The sequence below is a fragment of the Salmo salar genome, chromosome ssa26 (assembly GCF_905237065.1).
Source record: "Salmo salar chromosome ssa26, Ssal_v3.1, whole genome shotgun sequence".
NCBI classification, from domain to species: Eukaryota; Metazoa; Chordata; class Actinopteri; order Salmoniformes; family Salmonidae; genus Salmo; species Salmo salar.
Window position 1 is genome coordinate 49,888,680 of NC_059467.1, and position 23,389 is coordinate 49,912,068.

General features: G+C 42.6%; 1 protein-coding gene across 1 annotated transcript in view; it reads right to left on the reverse strand.

The window, feature by feature from the left end:
- The window catches only part of LOC106587999 (transient receptor potential cation channel subfamily M member 1), a 61,060-nt gene that overhangs the window by 9,668 nt on the left and 28,003 nt on the right, over positions 1–23,389 (reverse strand). Inside the window, exons 9-22 of the mRNA XM_045708531.1 lie at positions 21,282–21,354; positions 20,087–20,199; positions 19,039–19,209; positions 16,644–16,778; positions 15,938–15,988; positions 14,320–14,460; positions 12,598–12,627; positions 11,536–11,831; positions 9,990–10,218; positions 8,958–9,089; positions 8,589–8,720; positions 8,127–8,255; positions 6,715–6,966; positions 1,557–1,731 (exon numbers count right to left, since the gene is read on the reverse strand). Of these exons, the coding sequence (XP_045564487.1) occupies positions 1,557–1,731; positions 6,715–6,966; positions 8,127–8,255; positions 8,589–8,720; positions 8,958–9,089; positions 9,990–10,218; positions 11,536–11,831; positions 12,598–12,627; positions 14,320–14,460; positions 15,938–15,988; positions 16,644–16,778; positions 19,039–19,209; positions 20,087–20,199; positions 21,282–21,354 (2,059 nt within the window). The remainder of the gene's footprint in view (positions 1–1,556; positions 1,732–6,714; positions 6,967–8,126; positions 8,256–8,588; positions 8,721–8,957; positions 9,090–9,989; positions 10,219–11,535; positions 11,832–12,597; positions 12,628–14,319; positions 14,461–15,937; positions 15,989–16,643; positions 16,779–19,038; positions 19,210–20,086; positions 20,200–21,281; positions 21,355–23,389) is intronic.

Below are 23,389 nucleotides of genomic sequence, written 5' to 3' on the forward strand. Positions count from 1 at the left end.
AGTGTTTTATAATGGATTGGTTTCTGATCTCTGGATGATGTTGTTGTGTCTATACCGTCTATAGTGTTTTATAATGGATTGGTTTCTGATCTCTGGATGATGTTGTTGTGTCTATACCGTCTATAGTGTTTTATAATGGATTGGTTTCTGATCTCTGGATGATGTTGTTGTGTCTATACCGTCTATAGTGTTTTATAATGGATTGGTTGGATTGTACAGTTCTGAAAATGTGATTAGACGCTTCCATGCGGACTGGTCTGTCTTCCTCTGGGCAGAGACTAAAACACCTCCACCGATATTATCTGAAGCAGTGACGTCATCCCAAAAGGGGCACCCTATTCCCTCATTGCCTCTGGTCAAAAAGAGTGCACTACATAGGGAATAGGGTGCACTTTGGGATACAAACAGTATATCTAGCAGGCAGATGATCACTTGAAAAAGAGGACCAATCCTTTTCCATTTGTTAAGAAGAAAACACACTTTTTTTTGTTAGTGGGATCACTTATAGGGATAAATCAATATGTATCATTGGTCATTTCACTTACACAAACAATACACGGAGAGTTAGTTTTATTGTTAGTAATTATTCATGGAGCACCTTACCATTTTTAAATACTTTACCATTTTAAATAAACCTGCCCTTAATGTCTTTCATTTCAGTCCAATTTATTCAGCTCAGTTGATGCATGTGACCAATCAAATTAATATGAGTCCCTTACACACTGTCACCATCACACTGTCACCATCACACTGTCACCATCACACTGTCACCATCACACTGTCACCATCACACTGTCACCATCACACTGTCACCATCACACTGTCACCATCACACTGTCACCATCACACTGTCACCATCACACTGTCACCATCACACTGTCACCAACACACTGTCACCATCACACTGTCACCATCACACTGTCACCAACACACTGTCACCATCACACTGTCACCATCACACTGTCACCATCACACTGTCACCATCACACTGTCACCATCACACTGTCACCATCACACTGTCACCATCACACTGTCACCATCACACTGTCACCAACACACTGTCACCAACACACTGTCACCATCACACTGTAACCAACACACTGTCACCATCACACTGTCACCATCACACTGTCACCATCACACTGTAACCAACACACTGTCACCATCACACTGTCACCATCACACTGTCACCAACACACTGTCACCATCACACTGTCACCAACACACTGTCACCATCACACTGTCACCAACACACTGTCACCAACACACTGTCACCAACACACTTTCACCAACACACTGTCACCAACACACTGTCACCAACACACTGTCACCAACACACTTTCACCAACACACTGTCACCATCACACTGTCACCAACACACTGTCACCAACACACTGTCACCAACTATGGAGATTAGGACCAGAAAATAGGATTTGTTCCACTGGGATTGAGACTATGACCACACACCACCATCACAACCATCATGGGATTAGGATTGAATTGATCATCCGCCCATGAAACAGGAAACATAATCTTACTATTAATGCTACTCTTACGGTCTATGGAGTCAGCGAACACTTCGCCATAGATCATCCAGTAAGGCATGTAGAAGATGTTCCTGGCCAGACGCCATGTTGGGATCTCATCAGGGTGCAGGATGGCCTGCCGCGCCACGCCGAAACTCATCAACACCACCAGCATGATCACCACGAAGTACAACATGTCAACCATCTGGAGGACATAGAGCACAACATGTCACATCATCTGGAGGACATAGAACACAACATGGACATCATCTGGAGGACATAGAACACAACATGTCCCATCATCTGGAGGACATAGAACACAACATGTCCCATCATCTGGAGGACATAGAACACAACATGTCACATCATCTGGAGGCCATAGAACACAACATTTCACATCATCTGGAGGACATAGAACACAACATGTCCCATCATCTGGAGGACATAGAACACAACATGTCACATCATCTGGAGGACATAGAACACAACATGTCAGTCATCTGGAGGACATAGAACACAACATGTCCCATCATCTGGAGGACATAGAACACAACATGTCAGTCATCTGGAGGACATAGAACACAACATGTCAGTCATCTGGAGGACATAGAACACAACATGTCTACCATCTGGAGGACATAGAACACAACATGTCCCATCATCTGGAGGACATAGAACACAACATGTCACATCATCTGGAGGACATAGAACATAACATGTCACATCATCTGGAGGACATAGAACACAACATGTCACATCATCTGGAGGACATAGAACACAACATGTCAGTCATCTGGAGGACATAGGACACAACATGTCAACCATCTGGAGGACATAGAACACAACATGGACATTATCTGGAGGACATAGAACACAACATGGACATCATCTGGAGGACATAGAACACAACATGTCAGTCATCTGGAGGACATAGAACACAACATGGACATCATCTGGAGGACATAGAACACAACATGTCAGTCATCTGGAGGACATAGAACACAACATGTCCCATCATCTGGAGGACATAGAACACAACATGTCAGTCATCTGGAGGACATAGAACACAACATGTCTACCATCTGGAGGACATAGAACACAACATACATGTCCCATCATCTGGAGGACATAGAACACAACATGTCACATCATCTGGAGGACATAGAACATAACATGTCACATCATCTGGAGGACATAGAACACAACATGGCAGTCATCTGGAGGACATAGAACACAACATGTCACATCATCTGGAGGACATAGAACACAACATGTCAGTCATCTGGAGGACATAGGACACAACATGTCAACCATCTGGAGGACATAGAACACAACATGGACATCATCTGGAGGACATAGAACACAACATGGACATCATCTGGAGGACATAGAACACAACATGTCAGTCATCTGGAGGACATAGAACACAACATGGACATCATCTGGAGGACATAGAACACAACATGTCAGTCATCTGGAGGACATAGAACACAACATGTCCCATCATCTGGAGGACATAGAACACAACATGTCAGTCATCTGGAGGACATAGAACACAACATGTCAGTCATCTGGAGGACATAGAACACAACATGTCCCATCATCTGGAGGACATAGAACACAACATGTCACATCATCTGGAGGACATAGAACACAACATGTCAACCATCTGAAGGACATAGAACACAACATGTCAGTCATCTGGAGGACATAGAACACAACATGTCACATCATCTGGAGGACATAGAACACAACATGTCAACCATCTGGAGGACATAGAACACAACATGTCACATCATCTGGAGGACATAGAACACAACATGTCAACCATCTGGAGGACATAGAACACAACATGTCACATAATCTGGAGGACATAGAACACAACATGTCAACCATCTGGAGGACATAGAACACAACATGTCACATCATCTGGAGGACATAGAACACAACATGTCAACCATCTGGAGGACATAGAACACAACATGTCAACCATCTGGAGGACATAGAACACAACATGTCACATCATCTGGAGGACATAGAACACAACATGTCAGTCAACTAGATTCTAGAACATAGAACACATGTCACATCATCTTGATTCTAGAACATAGAACACAACATGTCAATAATCTAGATTCTAGAACATAGAACACAACATGTCACATCATCTTGAGGACATAGAACACAACATGTCAGTCATCTGGAGGACATAGAACACAACATGTCAGTCATCTAGATTCTAGAACATAGAACACTACATGTCAATCATCTAGATTCTAGAACATAGAACACAACATGACAATCATCTAGATTCTAGAACATAGAACACAACATGTCACATCATCTGGAGGACATAGAACACAACATGTCAGTCATCTAGATTCTAGAACATAGAACACAACATGTCAATCATCTAGATTCTAGAACATAGAACACAACATGTCACATCATCTGGAGGACATAGAACACAACATGTCAGTCATCTAGATTCTAGAACATAGAACACAACATGTCAATCATCTAGATTCTAGAACATAGAACACAACATGTCAATCATCTGGAGGACATAGAACACAACATGTCAGTCATCTAGATTCTAGAACATAGAACACAACATGTCAGTCATCTAGATTCTAGAACATAGAACACAACATGTCAATCATCTAGATTCTAGAACATAGAACACAGCATGTCAATCATCTGGAGGACATAGAACACAACATGTCAATCATCTAGATTCCAGAACATAGAACACAGCATGCCAATCATCTAGATTCCAGAACATAGAACATAAAACATAGCATGTCAATCATCTAGATTCTAGAACATAGAACACCCACACGTTAATCACAAAGTATATCTGGAGAAAAGCAGAAAGAAAATGTCAGGCATGGTCAATCATTGGTAATGCAAAGGACTCTTACTGACTTAATGTGGGACTGATTTGACTTGTCAATCAAGACCTAGATTATTAGAGGTACTACCCACTTCATTTATAATTCAAACTTTAGATCAAGAGACATCTACTCTAGCTAAGAGCACAACATAGACAGGGCACATATGTTGTGGTGCTTCCACACAGTTCTGGTTCCTGAGGGAATTAATCACTTTACATCCCATTATGCTTAGGGTCATGTATGATAAGGCTGGGCATGCCATTATTTTGGCTACCATGTCTATGCCCCTATAGGATAACGATGCCCCCATCCACAAGGCAGGAGTGGTCACTGAATGATTCAATGAGTATGAAAACGATGTAAACCATATGCCATGGCCGTTTCAGTCACCAGATCTCAACCCAATTGAACACTTCTGGGAGATTCTGGAGTGGAGCCTGAGACAGCATTTTCCACCATCAACAAAACACCAAATGATGGAATTTCTTGTGGAAGACTGGTGTCACATCCCTCCAATAGAGTTCCAGACACTTGTAGAATCTATGACAAGGTGCATTGAAGCCGTTCTGACTGGTGGAGACCCAACGCCCCATTAACACACTTAATGTTGGTGTTTCCTGTATTTTTGGCAGTTACCTGTATAAACAGCATATATATATATATATACATACTGCTCCAAAAAATAAAGGGAACACTTAAACAACACATCCTAGATCTGAATGAAATAAATAATCTTATTAATTACTTTTTTCTTTACATAATTGAATGTGTTGACAACAAAATCACACAAAAATAATCAATGGAAATCCAATTTATCAACCCATGGAGGTCTGGATTTGGAGTCACACTCAAAATTAAAGTGGAAAACCACACTACAGGCTGATCCAACTTTGATGTAATGTCCTTAAAACAAGTCAAAATGAGGCTCAGTAGTGTGTGTGGCCTCCACGTGCCTGTATGACCTCCCTACAACGCCTGGGCATGCTCCTGATGAGGTGGCGGATGGTCTCCTGAGGGATCTCCTCCCAGACCTGGACTAAAGCATCCGCCAACTCCTGGACAGTCTGTGGTGCAACGTGGCGTTGGTGGATGGAGCGAGACATGATGTCCCAGATGTGCTCAATTGGATTCAGGTCTGGGGAACAGGCGGGCCAGTCCATAGCATCAATGCCTTCCTCTTGCAGGAACTGCTGACACACTCCAGCCACATGAGGTCTTGCATTAGGAGGAACCCAGGGCCAACCGCACCAGCATATGGTCTCACAAGGGGTCTGAGGATCTCATCTCGGTACCTAATGGCAGTCAGGCTACCTCTGGCGAGCACATGGAGGGCTGTGCGGCACCCCAAAGAAATGCCACCCCACACCATGACTGGCCCACCGCCAAACCGGTCATGCTGGAGGATGTTGCAGGCAGCAGAACGTTTTCCACGGCGTCTCCAGACTCTGTCACGTCTGTCACATGTGCTCAGTGTGAACCTGCTTTCATCTGTGAAGAGCACAGGGCGCCAGTGGCGAATTTGCCAATCTTGGTGTTCTCTGGCAAATGCCAAACGTCCTGGTTGGGCTGTAAGCACAACCCCCACCTGTGGACGTCGGGCCCTCATACCACCCTCATGGAGTCTGTTTCTGACCGTTTGAGCAGACACATGCACATTTGTGGCCTGCTGGAGGTCATTTTGCAGGGCTCTGGCAGTGCTCCTCCTGCTCCTCCTTGCACAAAGGCGGAGGTAGCGGTCCTGCTGCTGGGTTGTTGCCCTCCTACGGCCTCCTCCACGTCTCCTGATGTACTGGCCTGTCTCCTGGTAGCGCCTCCATGCTCTGGACACTACGCTGACAGACACAGCAAACCTTCTTGCCACAGCTCGCATTGATGTGCCATCCTGGATGAGCTGCACTACCTGAGCCACTTGTGTGGGTAGTAGACTCCGTCTCATGCTACCACTAGAGTGAAAGCACCGCCAGCATTCAAAAGTGACCAAAACATCAGCCAGGAAGCATAGGAACTGAGAAGTGGTCTGTGGTCCCCACCTGCAGAACCACTCCTTTATTGGGGGTGTCTTGCTAATTGCCTATAATTTCCACCTGTTGTCTATTCCATTTTCACAACAGCATGTGAAATGTATTGTCAATCAGTGTTGCTTCCTAAGTGGACAGTTTGATTTCACAGAAGTGTGATTGAGTTGGAGTTACATTGTGTTGTTTAAGTGTTCCCTTTATTTTCTTGAGCAGTGTATATACACATTACATATTACAATAGCCAGCCAAGTCAAAACCAAACCAAAGCCTCACCATTTTCCCGATCATCATGACGTAGGGTCCCAGGTACTTGTTGACCCCGAAGATGTCGAGCACCCTGATGTACCAGAAGATAATATCCACGCAGTAGATGACCCGTCCGATGCCCAACAGGGGCTCGTTCTGCAGCCTCAGCATCAGGCCCAGGAGGAAGGTAAAGATGGCCGCCGCGTCTGTGATGTTCCAGTACTCTTCGGCCCAAACGTTGATCTTCTGCTTCAGCTTCCCCGGCTCTGACATCAGGATCTGTATTGGGCAGTAACAGCAGGGACGGACTAGGATCACAACTGAGAAATCAGCCTGGGCATAAGACCCCTAGATCGACCCATTCTTTCCTGGAGGACCCCACACAGGTCCTTTTTTAACTAGAGGACCCCACACCGGTCCTTTTTTAACTTGAGGACCCCACATACTGTACATTTTCTTGAATTGTTCTAGACATTCCCTTTCTAATTTTCTCCAGTCGCAGGGTGACGATGTGAGATGTTACCTGTCTGACTGTGATGATGTGAGATGTTACCTGTCTGAGATGTTACCTGTCTGACTGTGATGATGTGAGATGTTACCTGTCTGAGACGTTACCTGTCTGACTGTGATGATGTGAGATGTTACCTGTCTGAGATGTTACCTGTCTGACTGTGATGATGTGAGATGTTACCTGTCTGAGATGTTACCTGTCTGACTGTGATGATGTGAGATGTTACCTGTCTGAGATGTTACCTGTCTGACTGTGATGATGTGAGATGTTACCTGTCTGAGATGTTACCTGTCTGACTGTGATGATGTGAGATGTTACCTGTCTGACTATGATGATGTGAGATGTTACCTGTCTGACTATGATGATGTGAGATGTTACCTGTCTGAGATGTTACCTGTCTGACTGTGATGATGTGAGACATTACCTGTCAGACTGTGATGATGTGAGATGTTACCTGTCTGAGATGTTACCTGTCTGACTGTGATGATGTGAGATGTTACCTGTCTGAGATGTTACCTGTCTGACTGTGATGATGTGAGATGTTACCTGTCTGACTGTGATGATGTGAGATGTTACCTGTCTGAGATGTTACCTGTCTGACTGTGATGATGTGAGATGTTACCTGTCTGACTGTGATGATGTGAGATGTTACCTGTCTGAGATGTTACCTGTCTGACTGTGATGATGTGAGATGTTACCTGTCTGAGATGTTACCTGTCTGACTGTGATGATGTGAGATGTTACCTGTCTGAGACGTTACCTGTCTGACTGTGATGATGTGAGATGTTACCTGTCTGAGATGTTACCTGTCTGACTGTGATGATGTGAGATGTTACCTGTCTGAGATGTTACCTGTCTGACTGTGATGATGTGAGACGTTACCTGTCTGAGACGTTACCTGTCTGACTGTGACGATGTGAGACGTTACCTGTCTGACTTTCTCCATTCCCAGAGTGATGATGTAAGAGATGACGATCCACTCCTGCAGGGACGGCCAACGTTCCATCTTGACCAGGATGATGTAGTTGTACAAACACAGGTAGGCCAGGTAGGAGATCTGAGGAGACAATGAAAAGAGCTCGGAGCTTTTAGGAGAACATGTACACAAGACCAGAGGTGGGGGCAGCAGTGGCGTCTTAGGCCACAAGACAAAGTGCCTTCGATCAATAATCACACATTCTTTATATCACCTTTAGTTGATATCATATTATCATTATATTAAATAGTATTATATTATCTGTGGGTAAGGTCTATTTGTCACCTCTGTGCTGATAGTCATTTCAAAACAACAAAATCAAGGTTTCACAAAAGTACATTTCAAAGTGTGTGGTGTTGAGAAATACTTCCTAAATAACATTTCTTTTTTTAGTTGTATTAAAAGTCTACTTGCAGTGTTGAACCAGAATTTGGTGAAAGGAGTGTTGTAAAATTCATAGATCTTCTCTCCGATTGGAACTCTTCTCTTTTTTACAGTGCTTTCTTCTTCATCCCCCTTTCTGGACACTGCATCAGCATTCACTTCCTGAAAGCATGGTCGATAGAAACAACCGTCATGAATTTACATACAGGACTTACAGTACATTTGAATGTAGTATTAAATGTAAAGTAGTATTAAGTATTATTAAAAAAACAGATAAACCAATCAAGCAAGCAACCAATCCACTGATGACTGACCGACCAATCAATCAATCAATCAATCAATCAATCAATCAATCAATCAATCAATCAACCAATCAGATGCTTGACTGTCAGTGTTCACCTTGCTGGATTTATTGTCATCGTCTTTGTCCTTCGCTTCTTCGTTCTCCGCTGGGGCTTGATATGTCACTTCTTCCCCAAGTCGAAAATCCATGAGGAGAATCGAAGGTGGGAAAATTATGCCAAATATCACCTGTGGGTCACAGAGATGAGAAGAAGGATTTCAGTTGAATTGCTATTTGTCTCAAGCACCAAAATGACACAAAACCACACATTCACAACCAGTTATTAGTGTATTACATATTTATAAACCATCTATAAACAAATTATTAACGGGCTTTAAACTCCTTATAAATAATTAGCAAACCCCATTTAAAGTATACCTAAATGTAAAGTCTTACCAAGTATACTCAAATGCTTTACATTCAGTATACCTTAATGTAAAGTTTTACCAAGTATACTCAAATGCTTTACATTCAGTATACCTTAATGTAAAGTCTTACCAAGTATACTCAAATGCTTTACATTGAGTATACCTTAATGTAAAGTCTTACCATGTATACTAAAATACTTTACATTGAGTATACCTTAATGCTAAAGCTGCAATATGTCACTTTTTGGAGACTTGACCAAATTCACATAGAAATGTGATTATAGATCTGTCATTCTCCTTAAAAGCAAGTCTAAGACGCGGTAGATCTGTTCTATGTGTACTATTTTCTATGCTTCCCGTTCTTAAGTTTAAGCTCGCAAGTGAAAAGAACATTATCCAGCCTGCATAGCAACCATTTTGTTTAGAACGGATGATCAGTCCTTTTGCATAGCAACTATGAGAAAATAATTAACGACTGGGTCCTGTCTGTAGCAACATGACCAAAAGAAATGACATCCAGATTTTTGCCTGGACTATATCTTCTGGTGGAATAATGACATTTTATGAATTGACTTATCTAAATATTTTTTTTTGGGGGGGGGAATATGTAAATCATTGTTATTTTAGTATGTTGGTAACAGTTTTTTATAAAAGCAATAAGGCACAGGAGGCAGTGATGTATCGTGAATACAGTCACAGGTAAACGGGAGTTGAACCCACCTTGAACCCGTTCCTCTTGCCCATTCTCAGACATCCCATCCACATATCAGTAAGTAGCATCTGACTGCAGGTGTGGGCGATAAAGTCTCTGTGCTTGGCGGCTACAGCCAGCTTCAGACAGGTGGAGTTACTCCAGTTCTTCAGCTGATAGGTCAGTAGTTTCATGGCCACCTGCTCATCGTGCTTATAGGACTGGTCTAGGAGCTCGTAGGCCAGCTGGCCAAACTCTCTGAGGAGGGGGAAAAGGAAGACGTTGTACTTAGACGGTCAGTTGTGGGTTTTCATCTAGGTATCAAATCAAATCACTGTTCATTTTAAGGGCATTTAATCAAAAGCCTCAATACAATGTACAGAAAAACAGAGTGAGAAAAGCAACGAGACAGAAATCTGCACCCGAGAAGCATCAGACATCCAGAACAATGGTACAGTAATGGGTTGGACCAGAACAATGGTACAGTAATGGGTTGGACCAGAACAATGGTACGGTAATGGGTTGGACCAGAACAATGGTACGGTAATGGGTTGGACCAGAACAATGGTACAGTAATGGGTTGGACCAGAACAATGGTACAGTAATGGGTTGGACCAGAACAATGGTACAGTAATGGGTTGGACCAGAACAATGGTACAGTAATGGGTTGGACCAGAACAGTGATACAGTAATGGGTTGGACCAGAACAATGGTACAGTAATGGGTTGGACCAGAACAATGATACAGTAATGGGTTGGACCAGAACAATGGTACAGTAATGGGTTGGACCAGAACAATGGTACGGTAATGGGTTGGACCAGAACAATGGTACAGTAATGGGTTGGACCAGAACAATGGTACAGTAATGGGTTGGACCAGAACAATGGTACAGTAATGGTTTGGACCAGAACAATGGTACAGTAATGGGATGGACCAGAACATTGATACAGTAATGGGTTGGACCAGAACAGTGATACAGTAATGGGTTGGACCAGAACAATGGTACAGTAATGGGTTGGACCAGAACAATGGTACGGTAATGGGATGGACCAGAACAATGGTACGGTAATGGGATGGACCAGAACAGTGATACGGTAATGGGTTGGACCAGAACAATGGTACGGTAATGGGTTGGACCAGGGCAATGATATGGACCAGAACAATGGTACAGTAATGGGTTGGACCAGAACAATGGTACAGTAATGGGTTGGACCAGGGCAATGGTACAGTAATGGGATGGACCAGAACAATGGTACAGTAATGGGCTGTACCAGGGCTTAGTTTCCGAGGGTTGAATTGTGAACAGAAAAGCCAGCACCCTAAAGCACTATTCCAAGTTTGGGGTCAATAACATTTACAATTCCAATTTTCCTATTTGGAATTTGAGTTTGCTTCCTGAATTTCCTCACTATCTCAACCCCAACACTGTTAGATTGAAACCTTTCTGCTAGCTAGCCCCTCACTAACTTGACCCCAACACTGTTAGATTGAAACCTTTCTGCTAGCTAGCCCCTCACTAACTTGACCCCAACACTGTTAGATTAAAACCTTTCTGCTAGCTAGCCCCTCACTAACTTGGAATTGTTTTCCAGGTCCTGGAAAATGTCGTCCACCAGTTCACTCTGAGACGACTCATGGGCCATGGCCTTGTACAGCTTACAGGCCACCAGAGCTTTGGCCATGGCCTCTTCCCCCCGCTTCCACAGGAATAGAGCCATCTTCTGGCGCTTCATGAGAACGGCCCACACCATCAGCTCATGGAACGGGTACTGGAAGCGGCAGACCTCTGGGTCGTCCACATCGATGTCGATCTCTTCCTCCTTCTTCTTCTTCTTCCCTTTACTCTTGCCCTTTCCTCGTGGCTCGTCGTCCTGGTATGAATCAGATGGACATTAGAAATATGAAGTATTGAGTGTAGGGCGAATCTTAACTTCACTTCACTGAAGTCAAATGTTTACTTAGACATGCATTGATGCCAATGGAAGACTAAGTGTATTATCCCCTGTATACAGAAATTAATTCAAGTGGTTATTGTATTGGTATGGATGATATTGTAATGAAACAGCAGGGAGCAGGCCTCGAACCCTCGACCTTCTAGCCCGAAGTCCAGCGCGCTATCGACTGTGCTGCAAAAACATGCTCGTGCGGCAGAGTCGATTTCCGCGATTATAAACCCAGGGTCGTTACAATATGTAAATATAAAATGGCGCTAAATAGAACAGCGGTGCTAAATAGAACAGCGGTGCTAAATAGAACAGCGGCGCTAAATAGAACAGCGGCGCTAAATAGAACAGCGGCGCTAAATAGAACAGCGGCGCTAAATAGAACAGCGGTGCTAAATAGAACAGCGGTGCTAAATAGAAATAGAACAGCGGTGCTAAATAGAACAGCGGTGCTAAATAGAAATAGAACAGCGGTGCTAAATAGAACAGCGGTGCTAAATAGAACAGCGGTGCTAAATAGAAATAGAACAGCGGTGCTAAATAGAACAGCGGTGCTAAATAGAAATAGAACAGCGGTGCTAATTAGAACAGCGGTGCTAATTAGAACAGTGGTGCTAAATAGAACAGCGGTGCTAATTAGAACAGCGGTGCTAATTAGAACAGTGGTGCTAAGTGAAAGACAAATGAGACTCACCTCCAGTCCTAACATTTTTAAAGCTTTCGGCTGTGAAACAAAACAAGGGAGGTGGACAGCATTAATTAGCATGATTAACAGTAGCATTCATGTTAGCATTAACATTATATATTAAGTTATTATTACACTGAACAAAAATATAAATGCAGCACGCAACAATTTCAAAGATTTCACTGAGTTACAGTTCATATAAGGAAATCAGTCAATTGAAATAAATTCATTATTTATTTCAAATAATGTGCTTCTACATCTGCATTGCTTGCTGTTTTGGGGTTTTAGGCTGAGTTTCTGTACAGCACTTTGTGACATCAGCTGATGCAAAAAGGGCTTTATAAATACATTTGATTTGATTTGATTCATTAGGCCCTAATCTATGGATTTCACATGACTGGGAATACAGACATGCATTGGTTAGTATCTGGTGTGACCGCCATTTGCCTCATGCAGCGAGACACATCTCCTTCGCATAGAGTTGATCAGGCTGTTGATTGTGGCCTGTGGAACGTTGTCCCACTCCTCTTTAATGGCTGTGGGAAGTTGCTGGATATTGGCGGGAACTGGAACAAGCTGTCGTACACATCGATCCAGAGCATCCCAAACATACTCAATGGTTTACATGTCTGGTGAGTATGCAGGCCATGGAAGAACTGGGACATTTTCACAGATCCTTGTGAATGGGGCCGTGTATTATCATGCTGAAACATGAGGTGATGGCGGCAGATGAATGACACGACAATGGGCTTTAGGATCTCATCACGGTATCTCTGTGCATTCAAATTGCCATCGATAAAATTCAATTGTGTTTGTTGTACGTAGCTTATGCCTACCCCATACCATAACCCCACCGCCACCATGGGGCCCCACCATGTTCACAACCGCCACCATGTTCACAACATTGACATCAGCAAACTGCTTGCCCACACAACGCCATACATGCTATCTGCCATCTGCCCAGTACAGTAGAAACCGGGATTCATCCGTGAAAAGCACACTTCTCCAGCGTGCCAGTGGCCATCGAAGGTGAGCATTTGCCAACTGAAGTTGGTTATGACGCCGAACTGCAGTCAGGTCAAGACCCTGGTGAGGACGACGAGCACGCAGATGAGCTTCCCTGAGACGGTTTCTGACAGTTTTTGCATAAATTCTATGGTTGTGCAAACACACAGTTTCATCAGCTGGTCTCAGACCATCCCACAGGTGAAGAAGCCTGGTCAGGCGTGGAAACACATGGTCTGTGGTTGTGAGGCCGGTTGGACCAAATTCTCTAAAATGTCGTTGGAGGCGGCTTATGGTAGAGAAATGAGCATTCAATTCTCTGGCAAGACATTCCTGCAGTCTGCATGCCAATTGCACGCTCGCTCAAAACTTGAGACATCTGTGGCATTGTGTTGTGTGACAAAAGTGCACATTTTAGAGTGGCCCTTCATTGTCCCCAGCACAAGGTGCACCTGTGTAATGATCATGTTGTTAAATCAGTTTTTTGATATGCCACACCTGTCAGGTGGATGGATTATCTTGGCAAAGGAGAAATGCTCCCTAACAGGGGATATAAACAAATTTGTGCACAAAATGTACGAGAAATAAGGTTTACGTGCGTATAGGAACATTTCTGGGATCTTTTATTTCAGCTCATGAAAAATAGGAGCAACACTTGACATGTTGCGTGTATATTTTTGTTGAGTATATTATATTCAGATCTGTAAAGGGAGTATTTCTCCTCACTCTTTTTAACCCGTAGAGGTTGTTGTAGAGGGTGCGGAACTGCTTTCTGGTATAGTTACAGCGATAAGCCCCGCCCATCAGGAACTCCAGGACCAATCCGATATCGATCAAGGTGATCTGGTAATCCGGTGGAAGATTTCCCTGAAACACCAACCAACCATCATCATTATACTGTTACTGTTTTCACCTTATATTGCATTTTTCTTACTACGTTAGGTAACACTTTACTATAGGGGGCCAATATTAGGTAACAATTTACTATAGGGGGTCAATATTAGGTAACAATTTACTATAGGGGGTCAACATTAGGTAACACTTTACTATAAGGGGTCAATATTAGGTAACACTTTACTATAGGGGGTCAATATTAGGTAACACTTTACTATAGGAGGTCAATATTAGGTAACACTTTACTATAGGGGGTCAATATTAGGTAACACTTTACTATAGGGGGTCAATATTAGGTAACACTTTACTATAGGGGGTCAACATTAGGTAACACTTTACTATAGGGGGTCAATATTAGGTAACACTTTACTATAGGGGGCCAATATTAGGTAACACTTTACTATAGGGGGTCAATATTAGGTAACACTTTACTATAGGGGGTCAATATTAGGTAACACTTTACTATAGGGGGTCAATATTAGGTAACACTTTACTATAGGAGGCCAATATTAGGTAACAATTTACTATAGGGGGTCAACATTAGGTAACAATTTACTATAGGGGGTCAATATTAGGTAACAATTTACTATAGGGGGTCAATATTAGGTAACACTTTACTATAGGAGGTATACATAACACATTTATTAAACTAGTCATAACACCTTTATAAAATCAGTCATAAAACCTTTATAAAACCGGTCATAACACCTTTATAAAACCAGTCATAACACCTTCATGAAACCAGTCATAACACCTTTATAAAACCAGTCATAACACCTTTATTAAACCAGTCATAACACCTTTATAAAATCAGTCATAAAACCTTTATAAAACCAGTCATAACACCTTCATGAAACCAGTCATAACACCTTTATAAAATCAGTCATAAAACCTTTATAAAACCGGTCATAACACCTTTATAAAACCAGTCATAAAACCTTCATGAAACCAGTCATAACACCTTCATGAAACCAGTCATAACACCTTTATAAAACCAGTCATAACACCTTCATAAAATCAGTCATAAAACCTTTATAAAACCAGTCATAACACCTTCATGAAACCAGTCATAACACCTTTATAAAACCAGTCATAACACCTTTATTAAACCATCTCATAACACCTTTATAAAACCAGTCATAACACCTTTATAAAACCAGTCATAACACCTTTATTAAACCAGTCATAACACCTTCATGAAACCAATCATAACACCTTTATTAAATCAGTCATAACACCTTTATATAACCAGTCATAACACCTTTATATAACCAGTCATAACACCTTTATATAACCAGTCATAACACCTTTATAAAACCAGTCATAACACCTTCATGAAACCAGTCATAACACCTTTATAAAACCAGTCATAACACATTTATATAACCAATCATAACATTGTAATTGACTCCCTCTCTAAATAAAGGTTGAATAATAAAATAAACAGTACCTTTTTAACGTCTCTAACTACAAAGTGCAGTGTATTTGTTGGGCCCAGCCTCTGTAAAAACAAACAACAAACAAATAATGACAACAACAACAAACAAATATTCACTCCCATCGCTGAAGTTCATATAATGTTGACTAATAACATAAAATGACATAGAAGGCTAAAGGAGCAGTCTCTCAGTCTCTCTCTCTCTCTCTCTCTCTCTCTCTCTCTCTTTCTTTCTTTGGATTATAGAAAGGGCATTATGAACCTATTCTTTGAAAGAATTCCCCCACAGAGAACACAGTGGCAATGGTTTTTCTCATCAGATGTATTGATCTGGTTTTGCCACGCAAACATCTAATTCTCAACAATATACTTCATGGATTTTTCTATATACTACTAACATGTATTTAGAAGCAAGGTTGGGGTCAAGTCAATTTAAATCATGTCCGGAAGTTAACAGAAATGGAATTGACCCCAACCCTATTAAGAACGATTGATTTAGGAGATATCAAAATGGCATCTATCTATCTATCTATCTATCTATCTATCTATCTATCTATCTATCTATCTATCTATCTATCTATCTATCTATCTATCTATCTATCTATCTATCTATCTATCTATCTATCTATCTATCTATCTATCTATCTATCTATCTATCTATCTATCTATCTATCTATCTATCTATCTATCTATCTATCTATCTATCTATCTATCTCACCGTGTTGTATAGTTCCTCCAGACGAGGGATGGTGAGGAAGTGGTGGATGTTGACACCGTTCTCTATCAGCAGCTTGACGAAGTCCACCCTGTCCAGCACCAGGGCGTCCATCATGGCCTGCTCCAGAGAGTTCACCTACAGTAGAGAGACACATTAACCATAACCCTGCCCAGCACCAGGGCGTCCATCATGGCCTGCTCCAGAGAGTTCACCTACAGTAGAGAGACACATTAACCATAACCCTGCCCAGCACCAGGGCGTCCATCATGGCCTGCTCCAGAGAGTTCACCTACAGTAGAGAGACACATTAACCATAACCCTGCCCAGCACCAGGGCGTCCATCATGGCCTGCTCCAGAGAGTTCACCTACAGTAGAGAGACACATTAACCATAACCCTGCCCAGCACCAGGGCGTCCATCATGGCCTGCTCCAGAGAGTTCACCTACAGTAGAGAGACACATTAACCATAACCCTGCCCAGCACCAGGGCGTCCATCATGGCCTGCTCCAGAGAGTTCACCTACAGTAGAGAGACACATTAACCATAACCCTGCCCAGCACCAGGGCGTCCATCATGGCCTGCTCCAGAGAGTTCACCTACAGGAACCAGGAAGACAGTAGAGGAGACAGTTAGGCTATGGATTACCACCACAGACAAGTGGGGCCTGTCCAGGAGGGGGCAGCGTTACAGAATGTTATAGGTCCAAATGAAGCCGTTTTTATCTCAATATCAAATCATTTCTGGGTAACAATAAGTTGATCAAAATGATTAAAAAAATGATAAAAAAAATAAACAAAATTAGCTTCTTAGCAAAGAGCAATTTCTCAATCAAGAATTTAGCGAGGACTGTCTGGGAGTGGTCTGAGTGGGGAGGGGAAAACGGAATACTTGCTGTTATTGGCAGAGAGGTTTGGGAACTCTCTTTCTTATTGGTCTGTGAACTCATTTACCACCTGGTGATGTCATCAGACAGGCCAAAACTCCATCACACCAAAACAGGCTGAATTTGCAGGCGGTCTTTTCAAACAGCTCTGTACACTAAAAGGATATTATCATTAAAAAGAAATCTACATTTCCCAGTATTATTCCAACCTCAAAATGTGTAAATATATATAAAACACCTTTAGGATCAGTGTTGTAGTGGTAATGAAAGGTGGGTAAACACTGACACCACGGTCCAGGAAGAATAAGTCCTCATTAAAATATGAAATTAAAGAGTTGACTTGCATTACCCTCTACATAACTGCTTCAGATAGAAATGTATTGTGTATTGATATGTTTGAGAATGGAATACAGTGTATTGACATGTTTGAGAGTTGAATACAGTGTATTGATATGATTGAGGGTTGAATACAGTGTATTGATGTGTTTGAGGGTTGAATACAGTGTATTGATGTGTTTGAGGGTTGAATATAGTGTATTGATATGATTGAGGGTTGAATACAGTGTATTGATGTGTTTGAGGGTTGAATACAGTGTATTGATGTGTTTGAGGGTTGAATACAGTGTATTGATATGTTTGAGGGTTGAATACAGTGTATTGATGTGTTTGAGAGTTGAATATAGTGTATTGATGTGTTTGAGGTTTGAATACAGTGTACTGATGTGTTTGAGGGTTGAATACAGTGTATTGATGTGTTTGAGGGTTGAATACAGTGTATTGATATGTTTGAGGAATGAATACAGTGTATTGATATGTTTGAGGGTTGAATACAGTGTATTGATGTGTTTGAGGGTTGAATACAGTGTATTGATGTGTTTGAGGGTTGAATACAGTGTATTGATGTGTTTGAGGGTTGAATATAGTGTATTGATGTGTTTGAGGGTTGAATATAGTGTATTGATGTGTTTGAGAGTTGAATACAGTGTATTGATGTGTTTGAGGGTTGAATATAGTGTATTGATGTGTTTGAGGATTGAATACAGTGTATTGATGTGTTTGAGGTTTGAATACAGTGTATTGATGTGTTTGAGAGTTGAATACAGTGTATTCATGTGTTTGAGGGTTGAATACAGTGTATTGATGTGTTTGAGGGTTGAATACAGTGTATTGATGTGTTTGAGGACTGAATACAGTGTATTGATGTGTTTGAGGGTTGAATACAGTGTATTGATGTGTTTGAGGGTTGAATACAGTGTATTGATGTGTTTGAGGGTTGAATACAGTGTATTGATGTGTTTGAGAGTTGAATACAGTGTATTGATGTGTTTGAGAGTTGAATACAGTGTATTGATGTGTTGGAGGGTTGAATACAGTGTATTGATGTGTTTGAGGATTGAATACAGTGTATTGATGTGTTTGAGAGTTGAATACAGTGTATTGATGTGTTTGAGGGTTGAATACAGTGTACTGTGTGAATGCCTATCAATAATCAGTACTGGTTATTTATTTACCCAGTTGCGTAGCTCCAGCTTCCTGGGGTCCGTCTCTTCCGGAGGTTCGGGTTTGGCCTTGCCTCCTTTGCCCTTCTTGACCCTGGACTTCCCCTTCCCTGCCCCAGCACCTCCACCGCGGGCTGGGACCGGGCTCTTAGGCTGTACCTGGGATGCCGTGGTGTTGGCCGCCTGGGAGGTAACACAGGAGGAGGAAAGCCCTTGTTGACCCAGTTTACATGGAGCTTTTACAGTACCTGCAATGGTGGTTGTTGTCTCACCATCACCGTTGGTTAGAGGTTCAGGTTGTGTCCTAAATGGAACCCTATTCCCTGTATTGTGCACTAGTTTTGATCAAGTCCCATAGGGCTCTGGACAAAAAGTAGTGCACTATGTTTGGAAATGTGATGCCATTTGGGTTAGGTAAAATAGTTATTTTGGAATATGGGCAGTTTTTCTGACTTGAGGTCTGCAAGCTGAACTCTATTTAAGCCGTATTATGCACACTTTATTCTCACCCATTGATGTCAATGAATGATTTAGGTGAAAGGTCAAGCTGCACGTGTTTATCTGAACTCTGAATCAGGCCCTGTTAGACCAGCATGGTAATGTTCATTACAACTCTGAATCAGGCCCTGTTAGACCAGCATGGTAATGTTCATTACAACTCTGAATCAGGCCCTGTTAGACCAGCATGGTAATGTTCATTACAACTCTGAATCAGGCCCTGTTAGACCAGCATGGTAATGTTCATTACAACTCTGAATCAGGCCCTGTTAGACCAGCATGGTAATGTTCATTACAACTCTGAATCAGGCCCTGTTAGACCAGCATGGTAATGTTCATTACAACTCTGAATCAGGCCCTGTTAGACCAGCATGGTAATGTTCATTACAACTCTGAATCAGGCCCTGTTAGACCAGCATGGTAATGTTCATTACAACTCTGAATCAGGCCCTGTTAGACCAGCATGGTAATGTTCATTACAACTCTGAATCAGGCCCTGTTAGACCAGCATGGTGATGTTCATTGTGTATCCATGTGTTTCCCAAGCTGTGTTTGCACTTACACTGCCACTGATGGGCCAGTGGTGACCGTAGACGAAGATCTGGCTCCTAGCGATGTCCACTCTGTTCCAGGCCAGGGCTAGACTCAGCTGGTCAGGGGCAGAGGCATTGGTGCCTACAATCAAACACCAACAAGGCTTTTTGGTTTAACCTTGAAACGCTTCACAGCTGTTCTATAGAGTGTGGCTGGGATTCAAATCAAATGTTTCAATCCCAGCATTCAGCTGTTCTATAGACTGTGGCTGGGATTCAATCAAATGTTTCAATCCCAGCATTCAGCTGTTCTATAGACTATGGCTGGGATTCAATCAAATGTTTCAATCCCAGCATTCAGCTGTTCTATAGACTATGGCTGGGATTCAATCAAATGTTTCAATCCAAGCATTCAGCTGTTCTATAGACTATGGCTGGGATTCAAATCAAATGTTTCAATCCCAGCATTCAGCTGTTCTATAGACTATGGCTGGGATTCAAATCAAATGTTTCAATCCCAGCATTCAGCTGTTCTATAGACTATGGCTGGGATTCAATCAAATGTTTCAATCCCAGCATTCAGCTGTTCTATAGACTATGGCTGGGATTCAAATCAAATGTTTCAATCCCAGCATTCAGCTGTTCTATAGACTATGGCTGGGATTCAAATCAAATGTTTCAATCCCAGCATTCAGCTGTTCTATAGACTATGGCTGGGATTCAATCAAATGTTTCAATCCCAGCATTCAGCTGTTCTATAGACTATGGCTGGGATTCAATCAAATGTTTCAATCCCAGCATTCAGCTGTTCTATAGACTATGGCTGGGATTCAATCAAATGTTTCAATCCCAGCATTCAGCTGTTCTATAGACTATGGCTGGGATTCAATCAAATGTTTCAATCCCAGCATTCAGCTGTTCTATAGACTATGGCTGGGATTCAATCAAATGTTTCAATCCCAGCATTCAGCTGTTCTATAGACTATGGCTGGGATTCAAATCAAATGTTTCAATCCCAGCATTCAGCTGTTCTATAGACTATGGCTGGGATTCAAATCAAATGTTTCAATCCCAGCATTCAGCTGTTCTATAGACTATGGCTGGGATTCAAATCAAATGTTTCAATCCCAGGGTACCTGAGAAATAGCCTCTATCTGCAAAGTCAGTGGTGTTATGAGTGAAGTAAAAAAGCAGAAGAACAGTTTGGTGTTCTTCCCAGGTTACCTTTGAGCAAAGCTGTCAGAATGGACATCTCGATGTCCTGTTGGCCCTCCGAGCCCATACGAAACACAGTGATCTAACAGGTCCATGAAAAAAAACACAACAAAGACACTTGTAAAGGGTCAAAGGTCAACTCTCTTTTTCAGGGATTCAGTGCATACTTTGGAGTGTGTCGTTTGGAGGGCCTGTACTTGATTTTTGCCTCTTCAGAACACAGCTCTGTTTTTAAACTCTTGTTTTTCATGTGACAGAAACGCTTATACTAATGATATTGAATGTGTTTTGAGGACGTAAGGCACTCTCTCTTCAGGCATTTCTTCTATGTTAAATGAAGGAGTGGGCCTTTAAACGGCATTACTGGGGAGTGTGTCAAAGGTCAAGCACGGTTCACAGCTCTATCGCACGTCGGGGGGGAGACAGTCAGCAGTGTGTGCGTGTGTGTGTGTGTGTGTGTGTGTGTGTGTGTGTGTGTGTGTGTTAAGTGAAGTCAGAAGCCTCTCATTGTGAACTGTGTCTCTGAATAACAGGAGCTGTCCTTATAAACCACGGACACATCCTGCAGTACATAACAAGCCCTTCAGAGTTAACAACCCCCCAGTAAGATAACAGGATCGTCCTTGTTGTTGCCCAGACCATCCCAAATGCAATAAGACTGCAGGCCTGTCACATGCCAGCAAGGAATGTACTGCTAATAACACAATTATGTCTGGTTAAACTTTTCAGAACTGAACCAATCCAAAGATTCACTGATAATGAGCTACGTGTTACAGCATCATGACCCTCGTGATAGCTCCACCACCAGGCCCTCGTGATAGCTCCACCACCAGGCCCTTGTGATAGCTCCACCACCAGGCTCCTCGTGATAGCTCCACCACCAGGCTCCTCGTGATAGCTCCACCACCAGGCTCCTCGTGATAGCTCCACCACCAGGCTCCTCGTGATAGCTCCACCACCAGACCCTCGTGATAGCTCCACCACCAGGCTCCTCGTGATAGCTCCACCACCAGGCCCTCATGATAGCTCTACCACCAGGCCCTTGTGATAGCTCCACCACCAGGCTCTCGTGATAGCTCCACCACCAGGCCCTCGTGATAGCTCCACCACCAGGCCCTCATGATAGCTCCACCACAAGGCTCCTCATGATAGCTCCACCACCAGGCCCTCGTGATAGCTCCACCACCAGGCCCTCGTGATAGCTCCACCACCAGGCCCTCGTGATAGCTCCACCACCAGGCCCTCGTGATAGCTCCACCACAAGGCTCCTCATGATAGCTCCACCACCAGGCCCTCGTGATAGCTCAACCAACAGGCCCTCATGATAGCTCCACCAACAGGCTCCTCGTGATAGCTCCACCACCAGGCCCTCGTGATAGCTCAACCAACAGGCCCTCATGATAGCTCCACCACCAGGCTCCTCGTGATAGCTCCACCACCAGGCCCTCGTGATAGCTCCACCACCAGGCCCTCGTGGTTACAATTCTCTGTTTGTAACAATCAGAACCATCCATCTCCATGATATCTAGTTGTATCTGACCAATTTCCCATGCATCCCCCAGTCTAGATATCAACCTATATACTGTCATTCAGACTGTTATATACTGTAATGTAGTGGACTGTCATTCAGACTGTTATATACTGTAATGTAATGGACTGTCATTCAGACTGTTATATACTGTAATGTAGTGGACTGTCATTCAGTCTGTTATATACTGTAATGTAATGGACTGTCATTCAGACTGTTATATACTGCAATGTAATGGACTGTCATTCAGACAGTTATATACTGTAATGTAATGGACTGTCATTCAGACTGTTATATACTGTAATGTAGTGGACTGTCATTCAGACTGTTATATACTGTAATGTAGTGGACTGTCATTCAGACTGTTATATACTGTAATGTAGTGGACTGTCATTCAGACTGTTATATACTGTAATGGACTGTCATTCAGACTGTTATATACTGTAATGTAGTGGACTGTCATTCAGACTGTTATATACTGCAATGTAATGGACTGTCATTCAGACTGTTATATACTGTAATGTAATGGACTGTCATTCAGACTGTTATATACTGTAATGTAGTGGACTGTCATTCAGACTGTTACATA